The sequence below is a fragment of the Anolis sagrei genome, chromosome 4 (genome assembly GCF_037176765.1).
Source record: "Anolis sagrei isolate rAnoSag1 chromosome 4, rAnoSag1.mat, whole genome shotgun sequence".
In the NCBI taxonomy this organism is placed as follows: Eukaryota; Metazoa; Chordata; class Lepidosauria; order Squamata; family Dactyloidae; genus Anolis; species Anolis sagrei.
In genome coordinates this window covers 165,058,239-165,084,948 of record NC_090024.1, presented here as the reverse complement: position 1 = coordinate 165,084,948, position 26,710 = coordinate 165,058,239, and the positions used below count along the sequence as shown (strand labels likewise).

Here is a 26,710-nt window from a genome sequence, read left to right as displayed (position 1 = left end):
CTAGCAGAGTTCTGCTTGGATAAATAGGTTTTGCTTCCCTCCATTCTGTTATGGGTCCTCTAAAAGCTCTTTGAGACTTATGTGACCTTTTGAAGAATCAGTGTATGTGGGGAAGGATCTTTAGGTCCAAATCACAATAATTAGTCAGCACAGAGCGGGGTTAAGGATATAGATTGTAGGATAAATACAGGTAGTCCCAAAGTTGTAAACATCTGACATACAAATGACTCATAGTTATGAATGGGGGTGAGACAACAGGAAGTGTGAGAAATCTACCCCTTGGAAGAGAAATTCTCTCTTGAAAGAGTTATCATGAGGAAAAGTGTCTCAACTGAAGCTTTATTACCAATACATAATTTTGACCCCAAAACCTGCCCTTGATTTATACATGAGTATATGTGGTATATACTGCGCTCCACGCAGTCATGCCGGCCACATGACCTTGGAGGTGTCTATGGACAACGCCGGCTCTTCGGCTTAGAAATGGAGATGAACACCACACCCCAGAGTCGGACATGACTGAACTTCATGTCAGGGGAAAACCTTTACCTTTACTTTATAAGTGGTATAAGTTGCTTCACTGCTAAGAATTCTTCAGCACCCTGGAATTATTTTTTCCTCATGAGAACTCAATGTTTATAGCATGGTTTCACTGGGAGCAAATTAAAATCATATCTGCTTATAATACGTGATGTGTTTATAGATTTTCGATTAACTGGCAGTAAGTCCGATTCAGCTTAGTATAGTATAGTATAGGATTGCAGTGTCTGATTTCATCATTCTTTGATTTCTGATAGTCTTTAAGTTATGTTATATATTTCTTAAATAATGATTTAATTATTATTGATAATTTATTTAGAGAAATGGCTTTTCCCATAAAGTTTTTGATTTAATTTTAATTTTAAAGTATTGGTAATGTTCTGAAGTCTATGGTCAAGATCAACCCTGAAATTATTAATCAAATTTTAGGAGGGTCTGCGACATCAGATGACCAAGAATTTGACCCAACAGCTGACATGCTGATTCATGATTTTGATGATGAACGAACATTAGAAGAAGAAGAAATGATGGAAGGTGGAACGAACTTCAGTTCAGAAATAGAAGATCTTACAAGGGTAAATGCTGGAAAATATTTTAAATAAATTTCTAAAATTATATTTACATTCCAACTGCAAATATGTGGGCAAATCTTGAAAGTGGTATGATAGTTTATTATATGGAAATACTCATTGTCATGCACTTTCAAGTCAACTCCATCATCAGGCTTTCTTAGCAAGTTTGCCATTGCCTTTTCATAGAGAAAATGTGACTTGCCCAAGTTAACCCAATGGGATTTGATGGCTGAGCGTAAATTTAGACCCTTGACTCCCAGAATCCTAGCCCACTAGCTGTCTTCAAAATAGATTAAATAGCTTAAAGTCATAGCATAATAGCATTGAGTGAAGGGTATAAGGAGTCTTCAAGGTGACCCTAGGCAAAATCACAGAATATAAAAACTGTTCCACCTATTGTTCTTTCTGTAGATTTTCAGTTGATTCTCTCTCCACCACCACCCCCCCACCCCCACCCCCCCCGGTTACATTTCTTTGTTGATGGCACACATTGAAGCAACATATGAGTGGAGTGCTTAAAAGTGTCACAAAAAGACAAGATAAAACACACAGTGAAATTGCTTAGTTCCTGTTGGACCATCTCCTATTGGAATAGAAAAACATGTAAAATGTTATTTGGCAATATGTGGAGCACTAGTTTAAGGGAAATAGGAACGGGAAATAAAAAGTTTTATAGCTTATATGTTTAGTACAAAGTTCATCAAAAATATTTCCAGGTAAGCTATTTGATTTACATGCACTAAGTTCCTTCACTTGTCACAGTTTTGAATTTCTCTCTTTATACAGAAATGCTTTGTGGATTCTGATATTAATATGTTTGAATCAAGAAGTAATTACATAGAATTTAGGTTTTTTGAAAGATTTATTATGTCAGCAGGAATGAGGTGAAAACCAGTTTGTCTGGTAAATACTTTACACAAATGTGTACATTTTTTAAAAATATTGCTTTCAGTTAGATGAACTAAGTATTAAAATTCCCTTCAATTTGTTTGTTAGGGATTTCCTGTGATGCATAAGGAAGCCTTTATTTCTTAAAAACAAAGTATTGGACTAGCAGACCTGGTTGGGGAATGGGAGCAGTGAGAATACCCCCATCTTAATGTTAACATTAAGTTCCCACTGCCAAGCAGTAGGTGTGGCATTTAATTTATCTGACATCTTCCCCATAATTTTTGGTATGTAGCAAATGGTAGCAGAGAAATGTATTTCCCTTCACATTGTCATTTCCTAGTTCTTTCATGGTGTTATACTACATACCAGTCAGACAACGAGATGTTCATAAATCGAAGTGATAATGAAGGTCAGAAGCACCCGCTTTTTATACAGTATAGCACAGACAAAACCTAGAATATGTCAGACTACTTTAGCCCATGGGTGGTTTGTTCAGTAGTGAGAGTAGCCCTCAGGATATTTTAGGATTGAAGTGCTGTGTAATGTCCATATGTTTGGGCTTCATTAAGTAATTTTCATATGTTATTCAACATGAATGAAAAATAATTGCTTCAGAAGATGTACATATGATACTTTGAAAGCATCACTCCAGGATCTGAAAACCCATAAATCATTACCATATTAGTCCTCATATACTGTACTACCTTAGAAATTAGACTTGAAAATTTTTGCTATCAGTGTCCATTGTTTCATTCCTCATGATTTTTGCTATCATGTGTTAGTATATATCTGCAGTCACCAATGAATGAGAGAGAACTATATATTGGTGGTAGAAGTAGGCAGAATGAAGGATTTTATCATACTTGTGACCAACCCAGCAATGCAACTTATTGTTGATCTATTTAGTGGAAAAAAAACTATTAAAATGAATAATTATAGCAGGCGTCATTTTTCTCTAACAACACTGTAAAATTATAAGCAGTTTTTTTCAAGTTCTTTAAGTATAATTTTGTGCACATATCTTTATTTGGTGTGCATGCACACATTTTAGCACTATTGAAAAATAATAATAATATAACAACTTTATTTTTATACCCCGCCACCATCTCCCCAAAGAGACTTGGGGCGGCTTACATGTGGGACCAAGCCCAGCAAACAAAGTTTACCAACTAAAGACATTGTTAAAAACACAATAAATTATTCCTATCTAATAAAACAATTAAAAACAGCAGGGTATGAAAACATGGTTTAAATGTATTAGAAGCGAACGTCAACAAAGTAGATATTGTCAGTTTTTTCAGAGGATACCCTCTACTATCTGTAAACTTTCTTTCAAAGATTTGTTGTCAGTGGTTTGCAGAGCAACCTTCCAGTTTACAGGAAAGGGAGAGACTGCACATGGCAGGAGGTACTGTATACCAAAAGGAGCTATTGTTTCTTTGTAAACCTCATAGATCTTGAAACACAAATTGCTGTGCTGTTGCCATAACAGACAGCATCATTGGCTTCTCCTTTCTTTGCTCTGCTTTAGGTAGAGAACAAGTAAATTGGAATCAAAGGGAATAGATTGGAATTTTATTTCTGGGGTTGGGAGAAGGTTATTAGTCAACATGCAGATTACAACACTGATAAAAAATTTGGTGGAATTATTATAATTTCCTTTTTTAATTCTTTTTAGGAAGGTGATATGCCAATTCATGAGCTTCTTAGCCTTTATGGCTATGATGGTACTGTACCACTACCAGAAGAGGAAGAAGAGGAGGATGAGGAGGAGGAGGAGGGTGAGGGTGAAGATAATGATAACAACAGTGGGTGCAGTGGAGAAAATAAAGTGAGTTAGATTTATTAATTTGAAAAATTGGTCTGTGGTGTTGCATGTTCCCCAACAAGTGCCTTTGATAAGTTAGAATATATGTTCTGTGAAACTGGCGTTATCAAGCAAACCTTCTTTTAAATATCAGGATTTTAATCTGACATGCGTTTGATGGCCAGTTTCTATCTTTCAGTGGTGTAAATAGGTGTAAGCTCACAGCAGCCGCTCCCAGAAAAGACACAGGACGCCAATCCGTAATCAATCAGGAAACCTTTACTACTGGATGCATATACACAATGAAAGCCAAGATTGGCGCACAGACGCAAGTCAACCCTTATATACCCTCCCCCACATTCGAATCCCCTCTTCCCGCCTGACAAAGATCCCGCGCAATATTCCCCGCCAAACCACCAACGGGCCCTCCCAAGGTCACCAGCTGCAATCCCTTATCAGTTCTCCATGTCAGGAATCCGGTTTTTTGCGCCAACATCCAAGGCCAGGAACCCGGGTCCTGACATAATGTCCCCCTCCACCTCTTCTTCTTCCTGGAAGGGAAATATACGTCACCATTATGTTCCTTCTTCATCTAGCGGACCTTGGTATTTTTTCAATAAACTACAATGAAACGTTGGGTGTATTTTCCCCAATACCTTAGGTAGTTTCAGGGTATATGTCACTTCATTCACCTTGTTTGAAATCCTAAAAGGACCGATGTATTTGGGAGACAGCTTCCGAGAGGGGGTATTTAGCTTAAGGTTTTTTGTGCTCAGCCATACCAAATCCCCTTCTTCCAATTTGTCACCTTCCCTCCTTTTCCGATCTGCAAACAACTTATATTTCCGTTGGGCCTCTCGTAGTGACTTTGCCACTCCCTCCCAGTTAGCTTTCATTTTGTCTGACCATCCTTCCTTTCCCTCCAGTTCTTCCCCCCAACTCGGCAGTTTGGGTAAAGGGGTTACTTCCATGCCGTACACTACCTCAAAGGGGGATTTCCCTGTGGATGCGTGACAGGCCCCATTGTACGCAATTTCCGCAAACGGGAGTAGATCGGCCCAGTCAGTTTGGCATTGGTTTGTGTACGTTCTTAGGAACATTCCCAAGGTCTGTTGTGTGCGCTCGACCCCCCCATTGGTCATGGGATGGAACGCCGAGCTCAAGGTCCTCTCCACCCCCATCAATTGCATGAAACCTTCCCAGAACCTGGCTGTAAATTGTACCCCTCGATCACTAATCACCTGGTCCGGGCAACCATGCAACCGGTAGATATGTTTGATAAACAATTCAGCCAATTTCTCTGCAGATGGCAATTTGGGCAGCGCTATGAAATGTGCTTGTTTTGAGAATAAATCCATCACTGTCCATATATAGCGCTGACCTCTGCTGACTGGAAGTTCACCCACAAAGTCCATAGCAATCACCCTCCAAGGTCTTGATGGCTCTGCCACCTTTTGCAATAACCCCGTTGGCTTTTGTGTGGTTGCCTTACTTTGTGCACACGCATTACATTTGGATACATACACTTTGGTGTCACCCCTCATCCCGGGCCACCAACACTGACGTGCCAACATTTTCAGGGTCTTCGTCACTCCCCAGTGTCCTGCCCCCTTGTTGCCATGGCATCTAATCATCATTTTTTCCCTTAGGTTGCCTGGGATATATAGCTTCCTGTGCACAAATCCCAATCCATCCTTCCATTCCACCTTTTCCTTATTTCTTTCCAGCCACTCATCCTCCCTGCATGCTTGTAAATTGTACCCCTCGATCACTAATCACCTGGTCCGGGCAACCATGCAACCGGTAGATATGTTTGATAAACAATTCAGCCAATTTCTCTGCAGATGGCAATTTGGGCAGCGCTATGAAATGTGCTTGTTTTGAGAATAAATCCATCACTGTCCATATATAGCGCTGACCTCTGCTGACTGGAAGTTCACCCACAAAGTCCATAGCAATCACCCTCCAAGGTCTTGATGGCTCTGCCACCTTTTGCAATAACCCCGTTGGCTTTTGTGTGGTTGCCTTACTTTGTGCACACGCATTACATTTGGATACATACACTTTGGTGTCACCCCTCATCCCGGGCCACCAACACTGACGTGCCAACATTTTCAGGGTCTTCGTCACTCCCCAGTGTCCTGCCCCCTTGTTGCCATGGCATCTAATCATCATTTTTTCCCTTAGGTTGCCTGGGATATATAGCTTCCTGTGCACAAATCCCAATCCATCCTTCCATTCCACCTTTTCCTTATTTCTTTCCAGCCACTCATCCTCCCTGCATGCTTGTCTTATCTCCTCCTCCCATCCCCCGTCCTTGCTCTCAACCCCCACCAGCCTTTGATTGCGCTCCGTTTGCGCTCGGGTTTGTACTGCCATGCCCCACTGCTGTTCTGGGAATATGCTCCCCTTTGGGCCTCGTCCCCTCCCCCCATCCTCCGGCATTCTTGACAACGCGTCTGCGACCACATTTTGGTTCCCCTTTTGGAAACGCAGCTTGAAATCAAATCTGCTGAAATACTGCCCCCATCTTATTTGCTTCGCTGACAATTGCCTGGGTGAAGTGAGGTATTGTAAGTTTTTATGGTCGGTCCACACTTCAAAGGGGATGCCGCTTCCTTCTAATAAGTGCCTCCATGTCTCTAGGGCCCTCACTACTGACAGAGCCTCTTTTTCCCACACCGGCCAGTTTCGTTCAGTTTCGCTGAACTTTTTTGAGATGAACCCGCATGGTTTCAACCTCCCTTCTGGGTCCCTTTGCATCAGGGCCGCCCCGTACGCCCAATCTGATGCGTCACAATGGATCACGAATGGTTTGGTTAAATCGGGGTGGATTAATACTGGTTCTTCAGTGAATTTGCGCTTCAGTTCTTCAAAAGCCCTTTGGCATTCAATTGACCAATTTAACTTTGCTCCCGGGGATCGTACCTTTACTGTTTCCCCCCTTCCCTTTGTCTTTAGCAGTTCAGTTAAGGGCACCGTTATCTGAGCAAATTCCTTTATGAAACCCCGGTAGAAATTTGCAAACCCGAGGAATGATTGCAACTGTTTGCGCGTTTGGGGAGGGCTCCACCCCCTGACATCCTCCACTTTTGCTGGATCCATTGCTATCCCTCCCTTGGATATTCGGTATCCAAGGAAGTCTATCTGTTCCTTATTGAACTCACATTTTGGCAGCTTTGCAAACAGTTTTGCCTCCCTCAATTTCTGGAGCACCTCTCTCACCAATTTGACATGAGATCGTCTATCACGTGTAAACACAATTACATCATCCACAAAGCAAAACACCCCGCGATACAATAGTGGGTGTAACACCTCATTAATCATTTGCATAAATGCTGATCCAGAGCCCTTTAAACCGAAGGGGCAGACGGAGAATTCAAAATGGCCGAACGCGCAGGTGAACGCAGTTTTCCACCTGTCCTCGGGCCTTATGCGCAGTTTATGATAAGCTTCGATTAAGTCAATTTTCGTGAACACCCTTGCTTCCGACAATCTCGATAGTAAGTCCTTAGTCAGTGGCATGGGGTAGTTGTTGGTGGTGCTCACTGCGTTCAGCCCCCTATAGTCCACGCACAGTCTCAATGAGCCGTCCTTCTTGTGCCTAAACAGCACTGGGGCTCCCAATGGTGATTCGGAGGGCCTTATAAACCCTCGGGCCAAGTTTTTATCAATATATTTCCTCAGTTCCTCCATCTCCTTGACTGACATGGGGTACAATCTACTCCTGGGCAACTTAGCGTCCTCATTGAGTTCAATCTTTACTTCGACCCTCCTAGGAGGGGGAAGCTGGTCCGCCTCCTTCTCGTCAAACACATCCTCAAAGTCTCTGTATTCAGGGGGAATTTCCTGCACCCCACCCGCCGTGTTTTCTTCCCCCTTGCAACAATTTCCTCTTTCTTCGCTCTGGAATGTTATGCTGCCTTCCCTCCAATTGATCTGTGGGTTGGCTTCCCTTAACCATGGCATCCCCAGTATCACATTGTAAGTAGCCATAGGGGATACAACGAAGGTTATGCTGCCTTCCCAGCTCCCCACTTTACATCTCACTTCTCCCACTTCAAACCGTGCCGGGGCCCCAGCCGCCACTGACCCATCTAGCTGCGAAAATGCTATGGGGCTCTGCAAGGGGGTTTTCTCACATTTCAGCTCGTCTGCTAGCTCTGGGGCCATAATGTTTCTTGAGCAGCCGCAATCCATGAGAGCTTTGCAGCTGGCCCACTTCCCCTCCCCTTCTAGCCTGATCGGGAATACTAGCATTCCTGGGCTGTGACTCACCAGATCTCCCACCGGGGCCCTAGAAGGGGGGCTCTCCTCCGCTCTCTTCCCTGCAGCCGGTTTGAACCTTGGGAAATGGGACTCTCCCCCTTTCCTTTGTCTGCATTCGGCAGCCCGATGGCCCAGGCGACCGCATACATAACAAGGGCCCCTCTGCTCCTTGGGCCCTCCGGTCGGGGCTTTTCCGACCGTGCTTCTCTCCGTTCTCCGACTCTCCTCCTTCGCCCTCGTCTGCTGCGGCGCTGCTCCTTGATGCCTCTTGATCTGTGCCAAGGTCGTCTCGATGCGGCCGGCCAGCTCGATCCATCCACCTATCTCCTCCGGGTCGTCGCGATGAAGCGCCCAGGTCAGGATTTCCTTCCGCAAGCCCTCCTTGAAGATCTGGACCTTGGTGGTGTTGGACCACTCTGGGACCTTCTCCGCCCTCAACCGGAATTCCTCCACGTACTCAGATACGGAACGATGTCCTTGGGTTATCGTTTGCAGCCTTTCCCTCGCCCGGACCCTCTCGAGCGGATCCCTGAAGCGCGCCTCCATCGCAGCCAGGAATCGCCTTGTAGATCCCAAACATGGGTCGTGCCTGGCATGGAGCTGGACATACCATTCCGCTGCTCCCCCTCTCAGTGCTGCGCCCACTGCTCGCACTCTGCTTGCTTCCGATCCGAAGGTAAGGGCGTTATCTTCTAGATATCCCCTCACCATAGTCAGGAAGTATGCGAGGTTCCCGGCTTCTCCTCCGAACTCGATCCTCAGCTCCTCCCTCCTAGGTTGGTATGGAAGGAGCTGCCTTCCCCGGTTCTCCGCTCGCGGTGGCCCTCCCTGGAGCCCCCTCTGCTCCGGGGGCAATTCCTGACGCCCTGTGCCGCGCCCGGCTCCGGCCGGGGGCACCAGGAACGTCTGCTGGGGCGCCAGTCCCCGGGGTCGCTCCTCCTCCTCATCGCTCTCCGCCGCAGCCCTCCAGCTCGTCTGTGTTTTAGGACGTGCCCCGGGTTCCCGGTCACTCCTCTCCCCTGCGCTCCACATCGATTCCCCTCGGGGTGGTGGTTCCTCCAACAGGGGGGCCAGCCTCTCCATCACCTTTGACATCATCGCGAGGGTAGTCTCCATTGATGCCATCTTTTCCTCCAGGCAATCCAATCTCTGCGGGGAGGGAAACTCTAGCCCACTGCTTTCTCTCGTTGCTGCCCCTGCCCCCTTCACTCGCCTCTGTGTGACTCCGTTGGGCTGGGCATATGCAGTCGATGAAGCCAAGGCATTCACTCTCTCCAGCTCCTCTTCTGCATTTTCGAAAGGGGAGGCTGGTTCTCCCCCCTCCGTTGGATCTTCTTCCCGTTGCATAGGGGTACCTCACCACAGCCGTGGGATGGCACCGATGAATCTTGGCTTAATGTAAGCTCACAGCAGCCGCTCCCAGAAAAGACACAGGACGCCAATCCGTAATCAATCAGGAAACCTTTACTACTGGATGCATATACACAATGAAAGCCAAGATTGGCGCACAGACGCAAGTCAACCCTTATATACCCTCCCCCACATTCGAATCCCCTCTTCCCGCCTGACAAAGATCCCGCGCAATATTCCCCGCCAAACCACCAACGGGCCCTCCCAAGGTCACCAGCTGCAATCCCTTATCAGTTCTCCATGTCAGGAATCCGGTTTTTTGCGCCAACATCCAAGGCCAGGAACCCGGGTCCTGACAAATAGGTATTTAAAGATCAGAACGCAACATGAGAGCGGCTGCCAACAAGATTGTACTAAGGAAATACAGTACAGTACAATGCTGGCATATAAGTATACTCTCTCTCCTGGTCTTTAAAGAACTAATGACAGAAAATAGTTATGCAGTTTTGGAGACTATCTGGGGTAGGAGCAGCTCAGTTCATGTAGAGAGAGAGATTAAGCAGGACAGAATCCAAGTTATTTAAAGGGAGATGCCTCTGACTGCATTATCCAGTGGTTTCCATTTACAATATCTTCTTTTCATCTAAAGTTCAGTCATTGACTCTCCCTACAAATTGATGTTAATATTGAGGAAAATGGTGGAAAAGCATGTAGACACAATGTCTATTTCTAGTTCCATTTAAAATTTAATCTGAGGAACAAGAATGGAGTAAATGTTGTCATAAAACGTTATGGACTTAGTGTTATACAGGCTGCCAATGTTAATTTTAATGGTTGGGGCAGCAACATAGGATAGCATCAAATTATGTGGAAAGAGTGGCAGTTTCCTTTCAGACTATAACGGGGGAATTTAGTAGTCACCTATTGTATGCAGGTAAGTAGTAAATTGTGTGACTGTTGTGTTAATGATACAAGAAATGTGGGTATTTAAAAAAAATGAAGATGATATTAGACTTATAAATGATTTCCCATTAATAGCAAGGAGAATAACAAAGTACAGGGTACTTTTTCAGACTGTATTAGGTTTTTAAAGTACAGTAAAATATAGGTTAGCATAGCACCAAGAATACTGCAAATGCCCATGAATTATTAGATGGAACTAATTAAATAACTTTATTCTAAGTTTTCAGAATAAATAGTTACAATGCAAATAATGCATATGTATGAAATGATAGTCCTGGAGGATCAGTTTTTGTGACTTCTTTGCAAATGTCACTGGTCCTAAAATATAGATTCAGTTTCCAAACTCTTGTTGATTTCATCAGAATGTCTTGTGTTTAAATTACAAAACTTTTGATAAACTCCATAACTGTCCCTAGACGTATCAAGATAACTGCAGCAGGGGTGGTGGAATTATAAGTAGATTTTGCCTTGGTCTGTCTATTAATGGCATTCTTAAATTCGTAAAATTCCAATCTGAATACTGTAAATCTCAGGGTTCTTTTAGTTATTCAGTATTGTACAATCTTGCAGACAGCTTAAATCATTGTTGGTATATATGTGTGTAAGGCAATTCGAATGATGTTTAACAAGCTAAAATGCAAATCAAAGCATGTAATAATGAACACATTTCCTTTATCCACTGTCATTTGTGAACTATTCCTCTGGTAGGAAGGAATGCTGTATATCATTTTTAAGAACCTGATCTCCAAGGAAGCTTTGCATTTTTAACAGATGATTGGGGCTATGAGCAGGAAAAATGAGAGGTGGAAAATTAGAGATACAGCTCCCATGGGCTGTAGTAGAGATAGTAGTAGTTGTAATTAATAATACTTAAAATAATATATTTTATCCTCCTGTTTTCCCTAGTTAGAGACTCAAGACAGTTTACATCAGATAAAAATGTAGTTAAAATTCACAGAATACAAAAGTTTAAAAGTAATTACACTATCAGAATAATTAAACTCTGTTAAAACATAACTCACAAAATAACACATGAGTACAATGCTTTTTTTTAGAAAATTCAGCATATTGTTTAAGTAGGGCCTTGTACAATCAGTCTTCAAAGGCCTAACCTGCTTGCATAAAGAAAGTAGTGGAGGTACCAGTCTCATCTGGATAGAAAGTATTAGTTCATGGGATTAGTTGCTATGAAGGCCTTTTCCTGTGTTCCCATCAGATGTATATATAAGGTGGGGTGGGACAGTTGGAACAGCAGCACACAGGCAGTCATAAGGAAAAGGACGACCATTCAAATAAGTTGTATATGCTGGATAGATATACAGATGCCATGTTGAGAGTAATTTTTTTAATGCTAGAATTGCAAGGTAGTTGAGAGCTGTGTCTTTTAGGAGTTAGACCAGAGAGATTTAAACATTAGACTGACAAAATAATTGCAAATAAACATACCAATTTGTAGGTTACAAGTAACTGAGAAAAGCTTCTGCCTTATAAGTGGTGGAACTGAAATTGCTCAAGTCTGATCACCCCATAGTCTTAAAATAGTGAAGTGATCAGATGCTACTCATTTAGACTCTGGCTGACAAGACATTGAGCCTCAACTTCAGTTTGATTATTCAGTTGGAAGCAGTTGCTGAAAAGAGAATAGCTGTTGAGAATAATACAGAAGATAATAAGAAAAGAAACCAATGAAGTCTGAAGATCTCATGCCAGAAGGAGAAGTTGAAATCAGTATGGTTATCACAAGAAAAGTTATGATAACTGATATTGTGAAAAATTAGTTGTCTATTGCATGAAAGATGAAAGATGGCAAAATACACAGTTACTTCAACAAGGTCTATTGAGAGTTACTCCTATTAGCTCTGGAGTATCTACCACTAATTGTGATCTATTCCATCTGAATTTGTCCTTTTGAATTGCACACTCTTGGGTTCTACTTTTACAATGATATCTGGGTATCCCTTTCCATTTAGATTTGTGTTAGATCATTCTTGACAGGGTACCAATACCCAAATTGAAGTTGTGTGGTCTTTATTTGTCTATGAAAAATGCTTACAAATCTTACTTGGCTTTGACAACTTCCAATTCTTCCAACAGCTTAAAGGCTGTAGCGCCTATGAGGCCTGCACCCTTTTGCTCTGACATCAACTTGATGATTGAAAAAATAGCCCAAAACAGGGTTATGCAAAAGAACTGTACAACTTTGGTGATGAAGAAGACTGCAAACTGCTTGCAGTGGACCTCAGGTTTTATTCTGTCATTGCTTTAGCTCTCTGTATCTCAAAATATCACATCTGCATATCTTGTTACAAATACTTTCTCTGAAAGCAAGCTGTTGTTTTCTTAGAACATCTATTGAATGACAAAAAGAACCTATCAACATCTGTCAGAATGAGACATGTAGAAGAATAATTCATTGCAGCATGCTGCTGTCGACGGCTGACATAGACAATTGTGTGAGTCGCTTCATCACTGTATTTTAAGCTATTTTTTCTTGGGAAAGACATTTCCCCTAGTATTTAGTATTTTTTTACTCACTGGCTAAAACCTTTTCTTTTTTCCCTGGAAATTCACCATGGAACAGCAGTTGTCGGCTTGTGTACCAACACCAATTCACAGACTGTGATTTTAATTATAAGCATTACAAAAGGAGGCTTAGCCTTTCCATTCAAAGAAGACACACTGTTTAATGCTAAAACTAACAACTTACTAGAAAAACATTCTGCTCCCTGGAATATAGGCCTGGGATCCCAGAAGTTCTGGTACTAACTGTCTTGCCCATAGTACAGAAACTCCTTCTGACTGAGCCTACAAGACAAAAAAGATGTCCATAACTGCAGTTCTAGCCTTCCACTTCAGGAAAATATTTCTTAATCAAAGAAACAGTTTTTGAGCTTCAGTTCTTAGAATTCCCTCACTCTTGGCCATGCTGATCGAATCTGCTAGAAGTCAACATGGAATACAACCAGGACAGGGCACATTCAGCAAGGATACCTAGATTTACTGTGTGCCTTCCATGCATCTTTAGATCCAGAAGCATCTTGCTCCAGTTGCTGCAGACAACAGCACCATTGGTCGCTTGGATTATAATAGAGTTTCCTCTTGTAAGTGATTACCACCTACATGCTCACCATCTGTTCTTTGTTGCAGTTACCTGAATATCAGTCTTTTTGTTACTTCAGGGAGTGCTTATTTCCCCTACTTTTCTCAACAGAACACTTGAAACAGAATACACTAGAAAATGTGTTCATGTTCTTTTCAAGATGTGCATTCCTTCTTGCATTCCCGTTTATTTCCTTACTGACCAGAATTCTACAGTTGTAGGAGTGATTTCTTTGATTTTGCCCCAGCTCACTCCAGACACTTTAGATCCAAAATAGACCTCTTTAGAATGGGAAAGAATCCAGAAGTTCTAGTTCACTGCCTTTTAAGAGAAAAGTCCTGCCCTAAAATTCCACAGGGCCTTCCAAAACATGGTAAAATTACCCTATGATTTCTAGAGGACAATTTGAAAAAAACAACAACAAAACAATTTTTAAACAGTGGAAGCCACAGAAATAACCCTATCTATGGGGTGCACTTTGATCACCCATGATCTAACCTCAAACATAACAAGAGTATTATGCAAGGGTGAGGGTCTTTAGAGAGTAATTGGCAAGCTGATTGGGGAAAACATGGTAGACTGTATTTGGCTCATGGGCCACAAATCGTCCATTAAGAGTTTTAATAGATCTCTTTCAAGATGTTATCTTGGATGGTATGGACTGACGGGGTGGTGACGGCCGACAGGGAGCTCTGGCGTGGGCTGGTCCATGAGGTCACGAAGAGTCGGAGACGACTGAACGAATGAACAACAACATGGACTGACTACTTGACAATTTATAGCTTGTCTTTATTTGGTTGATGGTTAGTCCTCTTAGTTTAGCTTAGCCTCTTACAGTAGTCTGGGCACCTCATTATGCCCAGGTCTTTGATGGAACTGCAGCTTCATTTGAGTTCTTGCATCTGTGATCAGATTTTTCTTGATAAAAATTAAGGAGGGCCTGGGATATTCTAAAATGTTTTTATATATCAAATCTGTCTTACATGGGCAAGATGTGATGACTAATCATTTGTAGAGGTCTGGGTCTGTTCTTTGATATCCAGACAGTGATGGTAGTGGCAAGAAATGTCTTATCGGTTTCCATTCGCCTACTATGGCTTTTTAGTGAAGAACATGGATTTGACTTCATAGATACTTCTGGGCTGGATTATTGTGGGTTTCCCATATGGATGTACTACTGGAAACTGCAGTTGATTTTGATAAATTGCAGAGAGTAAATTGCTGTCTCGGATTCCAAGACTGGAACATATTACTTATGTTAATGTTTTTGAAACACTCTGTATACACAATCTAGTTTAAACACGTTTTCCCGCTTTAGTGATAACTAAGAGATTTAACACATAACATTGAACCATTTGAGATTTATGATTTTTTTAATGTGAAAGCATTACCTTTTTGGAAGCAAAACTGTCAATATACCATATTTTAAAGAGAGAACTGTAAATTAATACCCTACCACATAAACTCATGGATCTTGGTTTTGTCAGCTGTGAAAAACAGACATTTGGATATCAGATTTAATTCAATCTTGACAATATGGAAATCTTCAGTGGTGTATATTTTAAGAGATAACATTCCCTTCTCCAAGTGTGCTCATATTAAGAAATACAAACTCAAATATAGAAATATGTCTTGAATGTGAGCATTGTAGACTTCAGATGTATGTATAGTTGTTTCTAATTTATGGTGACCCTAGCATAGGGTAAGATTTGTGCAGACATAATTTACCATTGCCATCCTCTTTAGATTGCGAGTGGGTGACTTACCCAAGGTTACCAAGTGAGTTTCCACAGCCAAGTTGGGATTTGAACGCTGGTCTTCCAGTGTCCTAGTCCAATGCTCATACCACTACACCAGGGGTCCACAAACTTTTTGAACAGAGGGCCAGGTAACAGTCCCTCAAACCATCGGGGGAGGGGGGTGGATTATAATTTTTTAAAAAAATGAATGAATTCCTATGAACACGTCACGTATCTTATTTGTAGTGCAAAAAACACTTTAAAACAATACAATAATTAAAATGAAGAACAACTGTAATAAATATAAGCTTATTAATATTTCAATACTTTTGGCTGATGAAATAGGATTGTTGCTGTTGTTGTGTGCTTTCAAGTCATTTCAGACTTAGGTTGACCCTGAGCGAGGGCCAGGTAAATGACCTTGGAGAGCCGTATCTAGGCCCTGGGCCTTAGTTTGAGGACCCCTGCACTACTGGCTCCTCTGTACAGGACTTAGAATTCTTTAATTCTGTACACTGTCTTGCATATAAATTTTCATACTTCATAACACTTAATTATATGCAATTCTTATCATACAGGCTGACTAAAACCTTGTCGTAAAATTATTTATTAAAAAAAAAAGAATTTCAACTGGAAGTTTATTTATGCTTTCCAATATTTCAATTTCCCCATCAAAAAATAGTCCAGTTTATGTTTTTTATCATTCCTACCACTCCCATTTTTTGAATTTTTTTTCACACCTTCCTATCTCTTTTTACGTGAAATCAGATGGGTGGCTATGTAAGCCTTTTCTATAGGCGCATGGCAATTTTAAAATGCCAGGGTCCCTCCTTTTCAGTTTTAAAGCTTTCTTTTTTCCAGTGGGCTTTTAATGTATGATTAACCTTGTATGTGTGTTAAACAAAATGAGGCAGAGATAAATAAGAAAAATTACTGTTGTTTTTTATTCTTTATAAGGAGGAAGCCATAAAGGATTCATCAGGTCAGGAAGATGAGACACAATCCTCCAATGATGAACCAGCACCATCTGTAGTACAGGAGATAATTCGCCCACGGCGCTGTAAATACTTTGATGCAAGTATGTTTTTTCATGTCCTAAGACCTATCATTTAAGCATGTTTTCAAATACTTCTAAATGTTTGGACATTCTCATACCAGAAAGTGAATGAAAGATTTTTATGCTTGGAGAATGACACAATACATTTGTGTTTATTTCCAATTTTTGTTTTTGTATTGGTTTTGTTCATGTTCAGTAATACATAGACACAGCTCAGGAATGTAGTAGAAGACTAATAGAATTATCAAAAAGAGATGAGGATATGGACTCTAGGGATAATGTCTGAAATTGTCTACAACACTCACAATAGTGCAACCTAGAGTTAAAGCGCTTGTGACTCTTAATGTATTAATAATCCCCATGTACAGGCTGCATAGGGACCTTAAAGTCCTCCCATCCACATTTGTAGGACAGCAGTCTGTGCAGTTGATGGAGGTCTATTCCCATCTCATTCAGAAAGCGGTTAACTGACATCATTATTATGTTTATATTTATTTACACCCTGATTTATCCCTCCAAAGGGAACTAAGGCATTTTCGTTTGTCCATCAAATTCTGCAGGCCACCCTGAGAAGCAGCTAATGGGGTGGAAACAAAAAAACAACAGCTTCCCAAGTGTCAGGAACAGATTTATGTCAGTTTCAGTGGGTGCTTCCTGGTAATTGAGGATGGAGGGATGTTGGGCCAGGATTCACTGTGCAGCACCCTAACTAAAAAGCTTAAGCAGGCAAAATTAGAAATGTGAGTGTATTTTGTAATCTGACATTTTTCTCACCTTCCTTCTCTACTCTACAAGATGCCTTTAAAAGTCAATAAACTTTTATAAATATGAAATGCACATCACATTCCCTACATTTGAGGAAATAACATTCCCTACATTTGAGGAAATAACCAGTAATCCAAACATCCATATGTGGAAGCTTGGTATGTTTAGCTTGGCGAAAAGAAGACCGAGCGGGTTTGCCCATGATTGACATAGAGCAATGGATTCAAACTACAGGAAAAAAAGATTCCACCTAAACATTAGGATGAACTTGCTGATGGTAAGAGATGATTAACAGTTGAATTTACTGTCTCAGAGTGTGGTGGAGTCTCCTTTTCTGGAGGTTTTGAAGCAGAGTCTGGATGGTTATCTGCCAGGGGGCGCTTGTCCCTGCATGGCAGGGGGTAGGACTGGATGGTCCTTCTGGTCTTTTCCAACTCTGTGACTCTATGATAAATTTGAACTGTTTTTATAATGGGCACACAATGGCCCTTCTACTTCTTTTAAGGTGTGTAGAAGAACTTATGAATGCATACCAGAGTTGTAAAAATACCCACTGTGGGAACAGAGGACCCCTTCCATTTTAAAAAGTTTATTGACTTTTAAAGGCATCTTGTAGAGTAGAGAAGGAAGGTGAGAAAAATTATGTTGATTGCATGTTCATCAGGATTGTGGTCAGGTCATGGTTTCCAAAACATGGACTTCTCTTCCTGATTTTGGAGTTCATGATCTTCATATTAGAAAGGCTTAGTCCAATGGTTCTTGTTAGTGAATCATTCCTTTAACTGATTTCCAGAAAAATACCTTGTAATAAATTGTGTTTTCAGATAACCTATCTTTGAAGGACAGGAAAAATATAAGCTAGGAAGAAATGTAAGCAGAAATGCTGACTGAAGCATAAGATCAAGGGATCCTAATGATGCAGTCCTGTGGTTTTACTTCTTTAGCCATAGGGTGATAAACTCTAGAACAGATTAAAAAATGTGATCATGGCTTAGTTAATACACAGTTTTGTCTATGAATTCTTCACTTAGCCTTTTGTTTGTAAACTATCTTGCTCAGTGTTATAAGTCTGGCCAAAAACACTCCCAAGGCAACAAAGATGCCACTATTCCTAGATAAACTTGTTACTGTATCTGAAGCTTTTCAGTATAGGGGCTTACTGGTGTTTTTAATGACTACAGTGGTGTTCACAGTTTTGTTTTTTAAAAAGTAATCTGTTTCTTGCTAAAGTTTTCAATATTACTCAGTAAGGAGAGCTCTGCCATAATTAGTCACAGAGACGTCATAGTTTAGTGTTCAATTCAGTAGTTGTGACATCATACTTCAGTGTTCAATTAACCAACCAGATTTAGCTTTGAGAAATTAGTCACTAGGATAGATTTTATTTGAAGGAATGTGATTCAGAGTAACTATAGAAAGTTAAGTGAACATTTTTGATATTCTTATATAGATAGTGAAATAGAAGAGGAATCTGAAGAAGACGAAGATTATATTCCTTCAGAAGACTGGAAAAAGGTAATGTTTGATGCCTTCTGATAAAGCTATTTTTTTCTCCAGAAAACATTTCTGAATATTGTATCCAAAGTTTCTTCTTCTCAGGGAGATCAAAGCATCTTTGCAACACTCCTTGAATATTGTGTTGCTGTCACAGGCTAGATCCATTGTAATCAAAGTTGCAAATTACTTTATATCCAGGAGACATTGGTACTTTTTAATAAAACCTAAAATCTTCAGGTTCCTAAATTTAGAATACACAAAGTGAAGTATACAGTCCGAATTGAAATGAGAAGTATTACTTCTGTTGAAGGGTTATATTGAAGATCTGAAGTGGATAGTTTGATATCTATTGAACATAAAGGAGTACTTGAACTGCCATTGCAACTGAACTGTGGAACATGTTTCAATAATGAGAATACTCTGTCATATCTAAGCGACTTTGAAATGACTTGAGCTTCTCAAATTTGGCAAGCAGAGTAGTTTTGACTGAGAGAACTGTTGGGAAGTAATTACTGCAAATTGATAAGTAGTTCTCATATTAAGCAGTGAATTATCTTTGTACAGAACATTTGTATTATTAGAAGGAGATTGTTAGCATTTAAGGTAATTGCTATTTTATAAATATGTGCATAAGAGCTGGCCATATTTCCCATAAGCCAGAATTTTGAAGAATCTTAGCTTAACGAAAACCAATGTGCACATGCTGCCCATTGCCTATTGTTTGGCTCTCCTCAGCAGGATGAGTGGCTACATGAACCAGGAACTCACCAAGAGGCAAAATAGAAATATTATGTGAAAACCAGGTGTTGCATGCAGAAATCAAAATCTGAAGGGTTTGTAGGAACATTCCATGCTTGTTCAGTAGTGGTAAGGCAGTAAATGAGTTTCGACTAAATTCTAATCCTTTCCTTGCTGTGGAGTTCCTTGTGTGTCCAGCAGTTCCCACTGGTAGGAAGAGCCATATGGCAATTATCAAATTATGTTTATTAGCATGATGCTTGTGAGCAGTGTTCCAGGTTTCCCTTGGTTGCTGTAGATTTGCTTACAAAATAATTGTAGTGAGCAAAGATGCAAGACTGTTTTTAATAACTGTTTTTAAATTGTGTTGTTTACAGGTGGGTTTTAATATAAATGTTATTGTATTATCGATGTTTAATTTGTATGCTTTATGTCTAAACGTTATTTTATGTTTTGATTTGGTAAGGTTTTTAATTTGTGGTTATATGTTATTGTCTGGCTATTTTAATTTTCACATGTATGTATGGCATTGAATTTTGCCTTTATAATGTTGGAAACCGCTTTGAGTTTCTTCAGGGAGAAAAGTGGTATATAAATGTAGTACTAAATAAACAAATGTTGAAATAGAGATTTTAAAGTTTTTAACTGTAATTTATATCTTAAACCCCTCCCCCCCAAGTAGACTCTGTTACATCTTACTGATAACTGTGGTGCATTATCTGTGATTACTAAGGAATGCATTGCTATTATCCAAAACAGGAAATCATGGTGGGCTCCATGTTTCAAGCTGAAATTCCAGTTGGTATATCCAAATACAAAGAGAACGAGAGAGGTAAACTTATAATGCTTTTATTGTAACTTATAGTTTGATCAATTTTTAAAGGTCTGAAACATTTGGCTAAATTATTGATAACAACTAGTAAGAAATGATGTGATATTTTCAGAATGTGGCAGTGTGATTTTTGTCACATGTATTTCCTGGCCAAAAATTAAAACAAGCATAATTACATGCATGTGTGGTGTAATTTCTGTAACTATAAGGCCTGAAGGCTAGAGACAGCAGTCATTCTTTGCACAAACTTATTCATGGCCAGTGTCTCTACATCCTGCAACTTCCTGGCTAGCCGTCACCGGATCTCTGGGGTGAAGTAACACTCTGCTTATGAAGTACCAACAAACATAGAGTGCTGCTTTCTTTCAGAATCCAACTGCCACTGGGTTTCCTGTGGAAATTTTGTTAATTTTTAAAACCTCTCAATAAAAATCAGATAATTAATTCAGATGTATTATTATTTATTATCAATGCATAAATACCGTTTTTAAACATTTTAGTATATGAAAATGACGACCAGTTGCTGTGGAATCCAGATTACTTGACCGAAGAAATTGTGATTGAATTCCTAAATGAAGCCTCTAGACGAACCGGAGAGGAGAGAGGAATAGATGCAATACCAGAAGGATCTCACATTAAAGACAATGAACAGGTAAATGGAAGTTCTCAAGGTCTTGATGGTAATAAAACAGCATGCGTTTTTTGTCACCTTGCACTCTCACAACTTGGTTGAAGTGCATAATTTTTGTTTTAGGATTTGATTAGATCCAGAGTAAGCCTCCTGCAGGTGGAAAAGCTTTTTCTGTTAGTGAGCGTTTTAAACCATCAGAACCTTTCTGCTCAGTGAATGAGAAAGGAAGCAGACTTCAACAGTTCCTTTCTACTCCTCTGAGTCTCCTTATGTAGAATAAAAGCAGGGTATAAATAAACATACTACTACTGCAGAATGGTATGGGAACATGGGGCTGTAAAAAATAGCCACAATTAATCCAAGATCACTCCTCCCATTTTGGAGTTACTCCACTTGGGGACACTCCCAGCAGCAGAATAAAAGTAATCACATTATTGTATTTCGGCTTATTCTCAATGCTAAATTCATCTGGAAAATAAGCAAAACACTAAGATTGGAAATAATTGACACTGTTTTTAAACAGTTGAAAAAGCTTGAAAGGCTCTTAATCTAATTCCCCCTCTTCTTTCCCAGGCTTTGTATGAATTGGTAAAATGTAATTTTGAGACAGAAGAAGCACTAAGAAGATTGAGATTTAATGTAAAAGCAGCCCGAGGTATTTATATCTTTATCTTTTAAAGTGTCCTTTATTATCAAGAAAGTTATTACTGTTAGCTTAAGCTGTTCCCAAACCCATTTCTTAATTAAGTTCCCATTAACATATTGTGTGTCTATCTTCCCATGATTTTCATAGTTCGTTTTGTGAAGCTTTAAATCTTTATCAGTTTAATATTTGAGAGTTCTCAGCTTTAGCACATTATTCAGTTCTATGGTATGTAAATACACTTGGATGGTTGATTTCTTACAATTGTTTTATTTTGTTTGTATTTTATTAAATTGGAAATGGATAGGAACATCTCAAAAGACATAATATAGGTGGTGTGTAGCATAACTCTATGAAATATTCTAACTTTAATGATACACACAATACCTATATCTCTGCATTCTTTCCTTTTTATAGTAGAGTTGGGCTTGGACTGGGTTCGCAACATTGTGGCTAGTAGGAGCAAAAGTGGAAGAAAAGGATCTGGTACAGACACAGCTAGAGACTGTACTATGGACACATTTCCTGGGTTTATTACTTGTCTCAAGACCTTACCCTGCTGTAGACCAGGCAAATGCATCTTAATAGCTAGGAGTATTTTAACATCAATTTTGATGAGAGTAGAATATCACTCATTATTATTACTAGACAGTATGTTATATCCCATTAGTCTGCGGAATTATAATTATAATATATAGTGCATGTGTCAGTCTTAAGGACTGCGGGTCAAATATGACCTGCCATGTCATTTATGTGGTCCTCCAGATGCTGAACTACAACTCCTGTAGAAATGATGGAAGTTTTGATACAATAACATCTGGAAGGCTGCAGTTTGTTCTGTTCATTCAGGACAATTGGGTTTAAATTTAGAGACAAGGCTTGTGGACATGATTCCAGGGTTTAAAATGTCATCTAACCTTTCCCCAGAGCCAGAAGTGCTGTTGGGTTGCAATTCCCATTATCCCCAGTCTGCATGGTAGATATTCATAAGTGATGGGCGTTTTTCAGTAACATTTGGGGACCCAAACTGGGTAAAAATTAAAGCGCACCAACCACTATGTAAAAAAAAAAAAAGATAGTTGGTCCTCTGTATCTACTGATTTTGTCATGGGGTCAACAGCTCTTTGAAGGGAACCATAAGGCTGATGTGACCCTCGATGGAAAGTAGTTTGACATCTCCGACATAGTGTGTTGTTGAATAAGTGTTGTACAGAGTGATAAGTACTACAATGCAAATAGGCATGTCTAGTGAGAACAAGGTGCCTAATTGCTGTTCATTTATGATTCTGGAACTTCCTAAGAAAGAAAGAATGCCTCTCTCCTTTTTGTTCTTCCATCATCCAACAAAATATTTATTTTGACTAGCTTTTGAAAATATATTTGTGTTATTATGCTTCTGATAATTTACTTACATTTGAATTGTAGCAATTTGTTTTTCTCTGTATTGTGACAGGTTTGTCTTAAATCACAACTTTGGTAGCAGAGGGAGGTGGGATGTTAATAAATTGAATATGACTCTTCCTGTTAAAGAAAAAGACCATGATACTAGTTTACAGCAAGATGAGGGAATCATATTTTTTAAATGCCTGATCACTTTTTCATGGTTTTCTTTTACCCACAGTATTTTAGTATCTGTAGGCTACATGGCGTGTGATAGGACATCATGGCTCAACTCACAGAGGGTTGCTGAAGAATGGCTTCTTGCCATTAAAGTAGCGAGATGATGTTTTGCTGCATTCTGCTACCTTAAGCAGCCTTTTCCCCAATTAAGTAGTAATTCCAGAAATAAATAAGAAAATACAATATTGTTGCATAAGAATTGTGTGCTTCTTTTCTGCTTAAAATGTGGAAATCCACACAATCTCTACTACATTTTCTAAATACAAAGGATAGGGAGACTGTAGATAAGACAGAAAAAGATGCGATTCTTTGTTGCATTTGTCTTGGCTATATCTGAATTGGAAACAATTTAATATTTTTGTTGATAATTTAAAAAGTGAATGTATATTTTATCATCTTATTTTTGTTCCTCATTAATATACAAATATATTGCTTTAATTCAGAAGAATTATCTGTCTGGACAGAAGAAGAATGTAGAAATTTTGAACAAGGGCTGAAGGCTTATGGAAAGGATTTTCATTTGATTCAAGCAAACAAGGTTAGTGCATTGAATAAAATGATTCAAATAAGAAATGCAATAAAACTCGTGAATGGCAATGTTGTGGCCACTTAAGAAGTGTGGAAGCTATTTATTTCTCCTGTTTGGTTGCTCCTGTTCAGCTTCAAGTGGGGATAGTTGTCATAAATGTAAAGTAACAGCATTTGTGGCATTGAAAAACCATAAATAGAGTGTTCTTCCAGATGTCCAACAAATTGACATAAATATAGTTTGCACGTATTATTTTCATACAGTAATGCCTTTTAGACATTCTACACATGCTACATTGTGGTGGAATACTTTCTCTAGTTTGCCAAATACATTTTATTTCTCTTAGTCTTGCCTAAATCGTAATGAATAGAGGCTAACTGAATATAGGGTTTTTTGTTTTCTAGTTTATTTAAACAGATAACTAAAAGTGTAGCCAAAAGAATAAAACCTCAGTCATTTTCATATGCTATGGTTTACTGATTACAAACTGCTTTTCAAAACACTGTAGCTTTACAATACCAGGAACAGGATGTACATAATACAGTTTGAGAGGGAAGACCTAAGATAGTTTCCTGTTCGGCTGTTCATCTGAGTCCTCTCGCTGACTATTCAGTTCATGTCATATCTCCCTAAGTTACCCATTTTGACTGTTTCTGAGATGACGTATTCTGTGTTTCATACATTTTGTATAGAAAGCAGATTAAATATTTACATTATTCATTTCCATAGGTACGAACAAGATCCGTTGGCGAATGTGTGGCATTTTATTACATGTGGAAGAAATCAGAACGATACGACTTTTTTGCTCAACAGACAAGATTTGGTAAAAAGAAGTACAATCTGCATCCTGGTGTAACGTAAGCTGTGCTGTTTGTTGACCTGTCATATCTCAGTGTACTAAAACCAGTAGAAAACTAGATGCTTTCAAGTGTATTAGCTATATAGAATATGTATGTTTGTGTTCTGTCTTGAGATAAGCTGATCAATAGTTTTTGAAACTGCATTCTGGGAGTTTCAGGTGCTTTCATTCTGCTAGTTTTCCCTGGTTTTTTAAAAGTCAGTCTTCAAAGAGTTCATCATTGTGAGAAAGGTTAGAAATTGTGTCTGACTTACGGACACACAGAAAAACTTGTGGCTGAGTAGCCACTTAAACCCACTTCTTCCCATTGTATCTCAGACACTGGTCATCTCCCACACTAGCTTTTCTGCTGTATTTTGTTGTTTGGCCCCCCAAAACAATACCCAGTAATAGCATTCATTCAGCACCTCATTTCATAGTGATGCCATTTTCACAAAACAGGAATAAAGCACACTGCACAAAAGTAGAGCTGAGATCCATAGATACAGTAGATGGCATAGTACACACCAAACTCAAGGCCTGTGAGCCGAATCCACTCCAATATGTCATTTTAGATGGCATTTCAGATGCTACAATTCCTGTATCATCCTTAGGCAACATGCCTAGAGCTAATGGGAGCTATTATACAATAACATCTGGATGGCTGCAGTTCTGTTCAGTCAGGATAACTGGGTTTGAGTTTAGATACAAGGCTTGTGGATATGATGTCTGACTTTAAAATGTCCTTCAATATTTTTCCAATCTCAGCCACAAGTGCTCTTGGGTTGCAATTCCCATTATCCCGCATCCTCATGGGGGATAATCAAAAGTGATGGGAAAGCTAAACTTGGTTAAGAACTAAATAGCACCAACCACCATGTAAAAAATACAGTTGGTCCTCCATATTCACAGATTCTGGATCCATGGATTCAATAGTTTTTTCAAGGCAGTCATAAGGCTGATGTGGCCCTGGATGAAAATGAGTTTTGCAGCACTGTCATACTATTATAACATCTGCCTATTTTGAGATGCTATGATAGTGCTGTGAAACTCATTTACCTGCCTCTCCTTATGGCTCCAAGCAGGGTACAACAAATTCAAAAACAAATGAACATAAAAATACAGTAACTTACATAAACACACACAAATATATATATGAAAACCTATACCAAACACTGACACAAAATTGACATATAGTAGCATTAGAAGGTAAATCAAGTGTGAAAGTTGACTAAGTAGGCCTGCCAGAAGAGATGCATCTTCAATTGCGTTCTAAATTTCAACACTTTGTCTAGCTGTTCTAACACTCTTCTAACAAGGCATTCTACAGTCTTGGGGTGGCCAATGAAAAGGACCTCTGCGTGATGGCTGCCAGTCAGGTTCTGGTTGGTTGGAATAGTCACCCTATAAAGGACTTCAGTGTCCTAAAGGGCGGATTGTGCAGGAGGAGGTGGACCCAAACCATGTAGGGCTTTAAAAGTCAAAACCAATGCCTCGTGCTCTGCCCGGAAACTTAATTGGCAGCCAGTGGAATGACTTTAGTATATGTGTAATATGCTCACTCCTAGATGTTCCTATAACCAATCTGGCTGCCTTATTTTGAACTAATCGGAGTTTCCAAAATTAGTACAAACGTAGTACAAAGGTAGCCCAAGGTAAAGTGCTTGTAGAAGTCCAAGGTTACCATACATGCACTACCATTTTAAGGTCCTCCAAATCTAGGAAGGGGTGCAGCTGGTGAATTCACCAAAGCAGTCCTGACCGTTGCATCTATCTGGGCTGACATTTGGAGACATGGATCCAAAAGCACTCCCAAACTACGAACAGTCTCTCAGGGGCGTGTAACCCCATCCAGAACTGGTTGACAAACTTCCATCCCCAGATTTGGACTCTTGATGGCAAGCACCTCTGTTTTGTCTGGATTCAGTTTCAGTTTATTTTTCCTCATCCAGCCTCTGATTATATTATAGAATGGAACAAACTTTTTAAAGTCTTACTTGATTTATATTTTTTAACTTGATTAGACCTTGGTGGCATAAATGCACATATGTTCTTTCTGTTTTAAGGGATTACATGGATCGTCTACTAGATGAAAGTGAAAGTGCAACATCCAGCCGAGCCCCATCCCCTCCGCCTACTGCCTCGAACAGCAGCACCAGTCATTCAGAGAGAGAGGACAGCACCACCAGCAACAGTAATCATAACGGTATGTAAAAATTTTACCTTTAAAACATTTTTTTTTTCAAAATTTCACTGCATTGAGGTTATGAGATCTTTTTCTGTGAACAGAGGTGGTAGTAATTATTGTATTGTTAAAGTGACAATGTTA

General features: G+C 39.8%; 1 protein-coding gene across 4 annotated transcripts in view; it reads left to right on the top strand.

Annotated features, from left to right (window-relative positions):
* The window catches only part of MIER1 (MIER1 transcriptional regulator), a 49,640-nt gene that overhangs the window by 19,697 nt on the left and 3,233 nt on the right, over positions 1-26,710 (top strand). The window contains exons 3-12 of one of the 4 annotated variants that reach the window (XM_067467838.1): positions 970-1,115; positions 3,682-3,834; positions 16,189-16,309; positions 18,504-18,568; positions 20,048-20,120; positions 20,621-20,772; positions 21,325-21,406; positions 23,458-23,552; positions 24,273-24,400; positions 26,448-26,587. In XM_067467838.1, coding sequence (XP_067323939.1) covers positions 970-1,115; positions 3,682-3,834; positions 16,189-16,309; positions 18,504-18,568; positions 20,048-20,120; positions 20,621-20,772; positions 21,325-21,406; positions 23,458-23,552; positions 24,273-24,400; positions 26,448-26,587 — 1,155 coding nt within the window. Of the gene's footprint in view, positions 1-969; positions 1,116-3,681; positions 3,835-12,736; positions 12,846-12,876; positions 13,494-16,188; positions 16,310-18,503; positions 18,569-20,047; positions 20,121-20,620; positions 20,773-21,324; positions 21,407-23,457; positions 23,553-24,272; positions 24,401-26,447; positions 26,588-26,710 lie in introns of those variants that run through there. The other 3 variants (XM_067467840.1, XM_067467839.1, XM_060773699.2) reach the window with 3 other exon arrangements.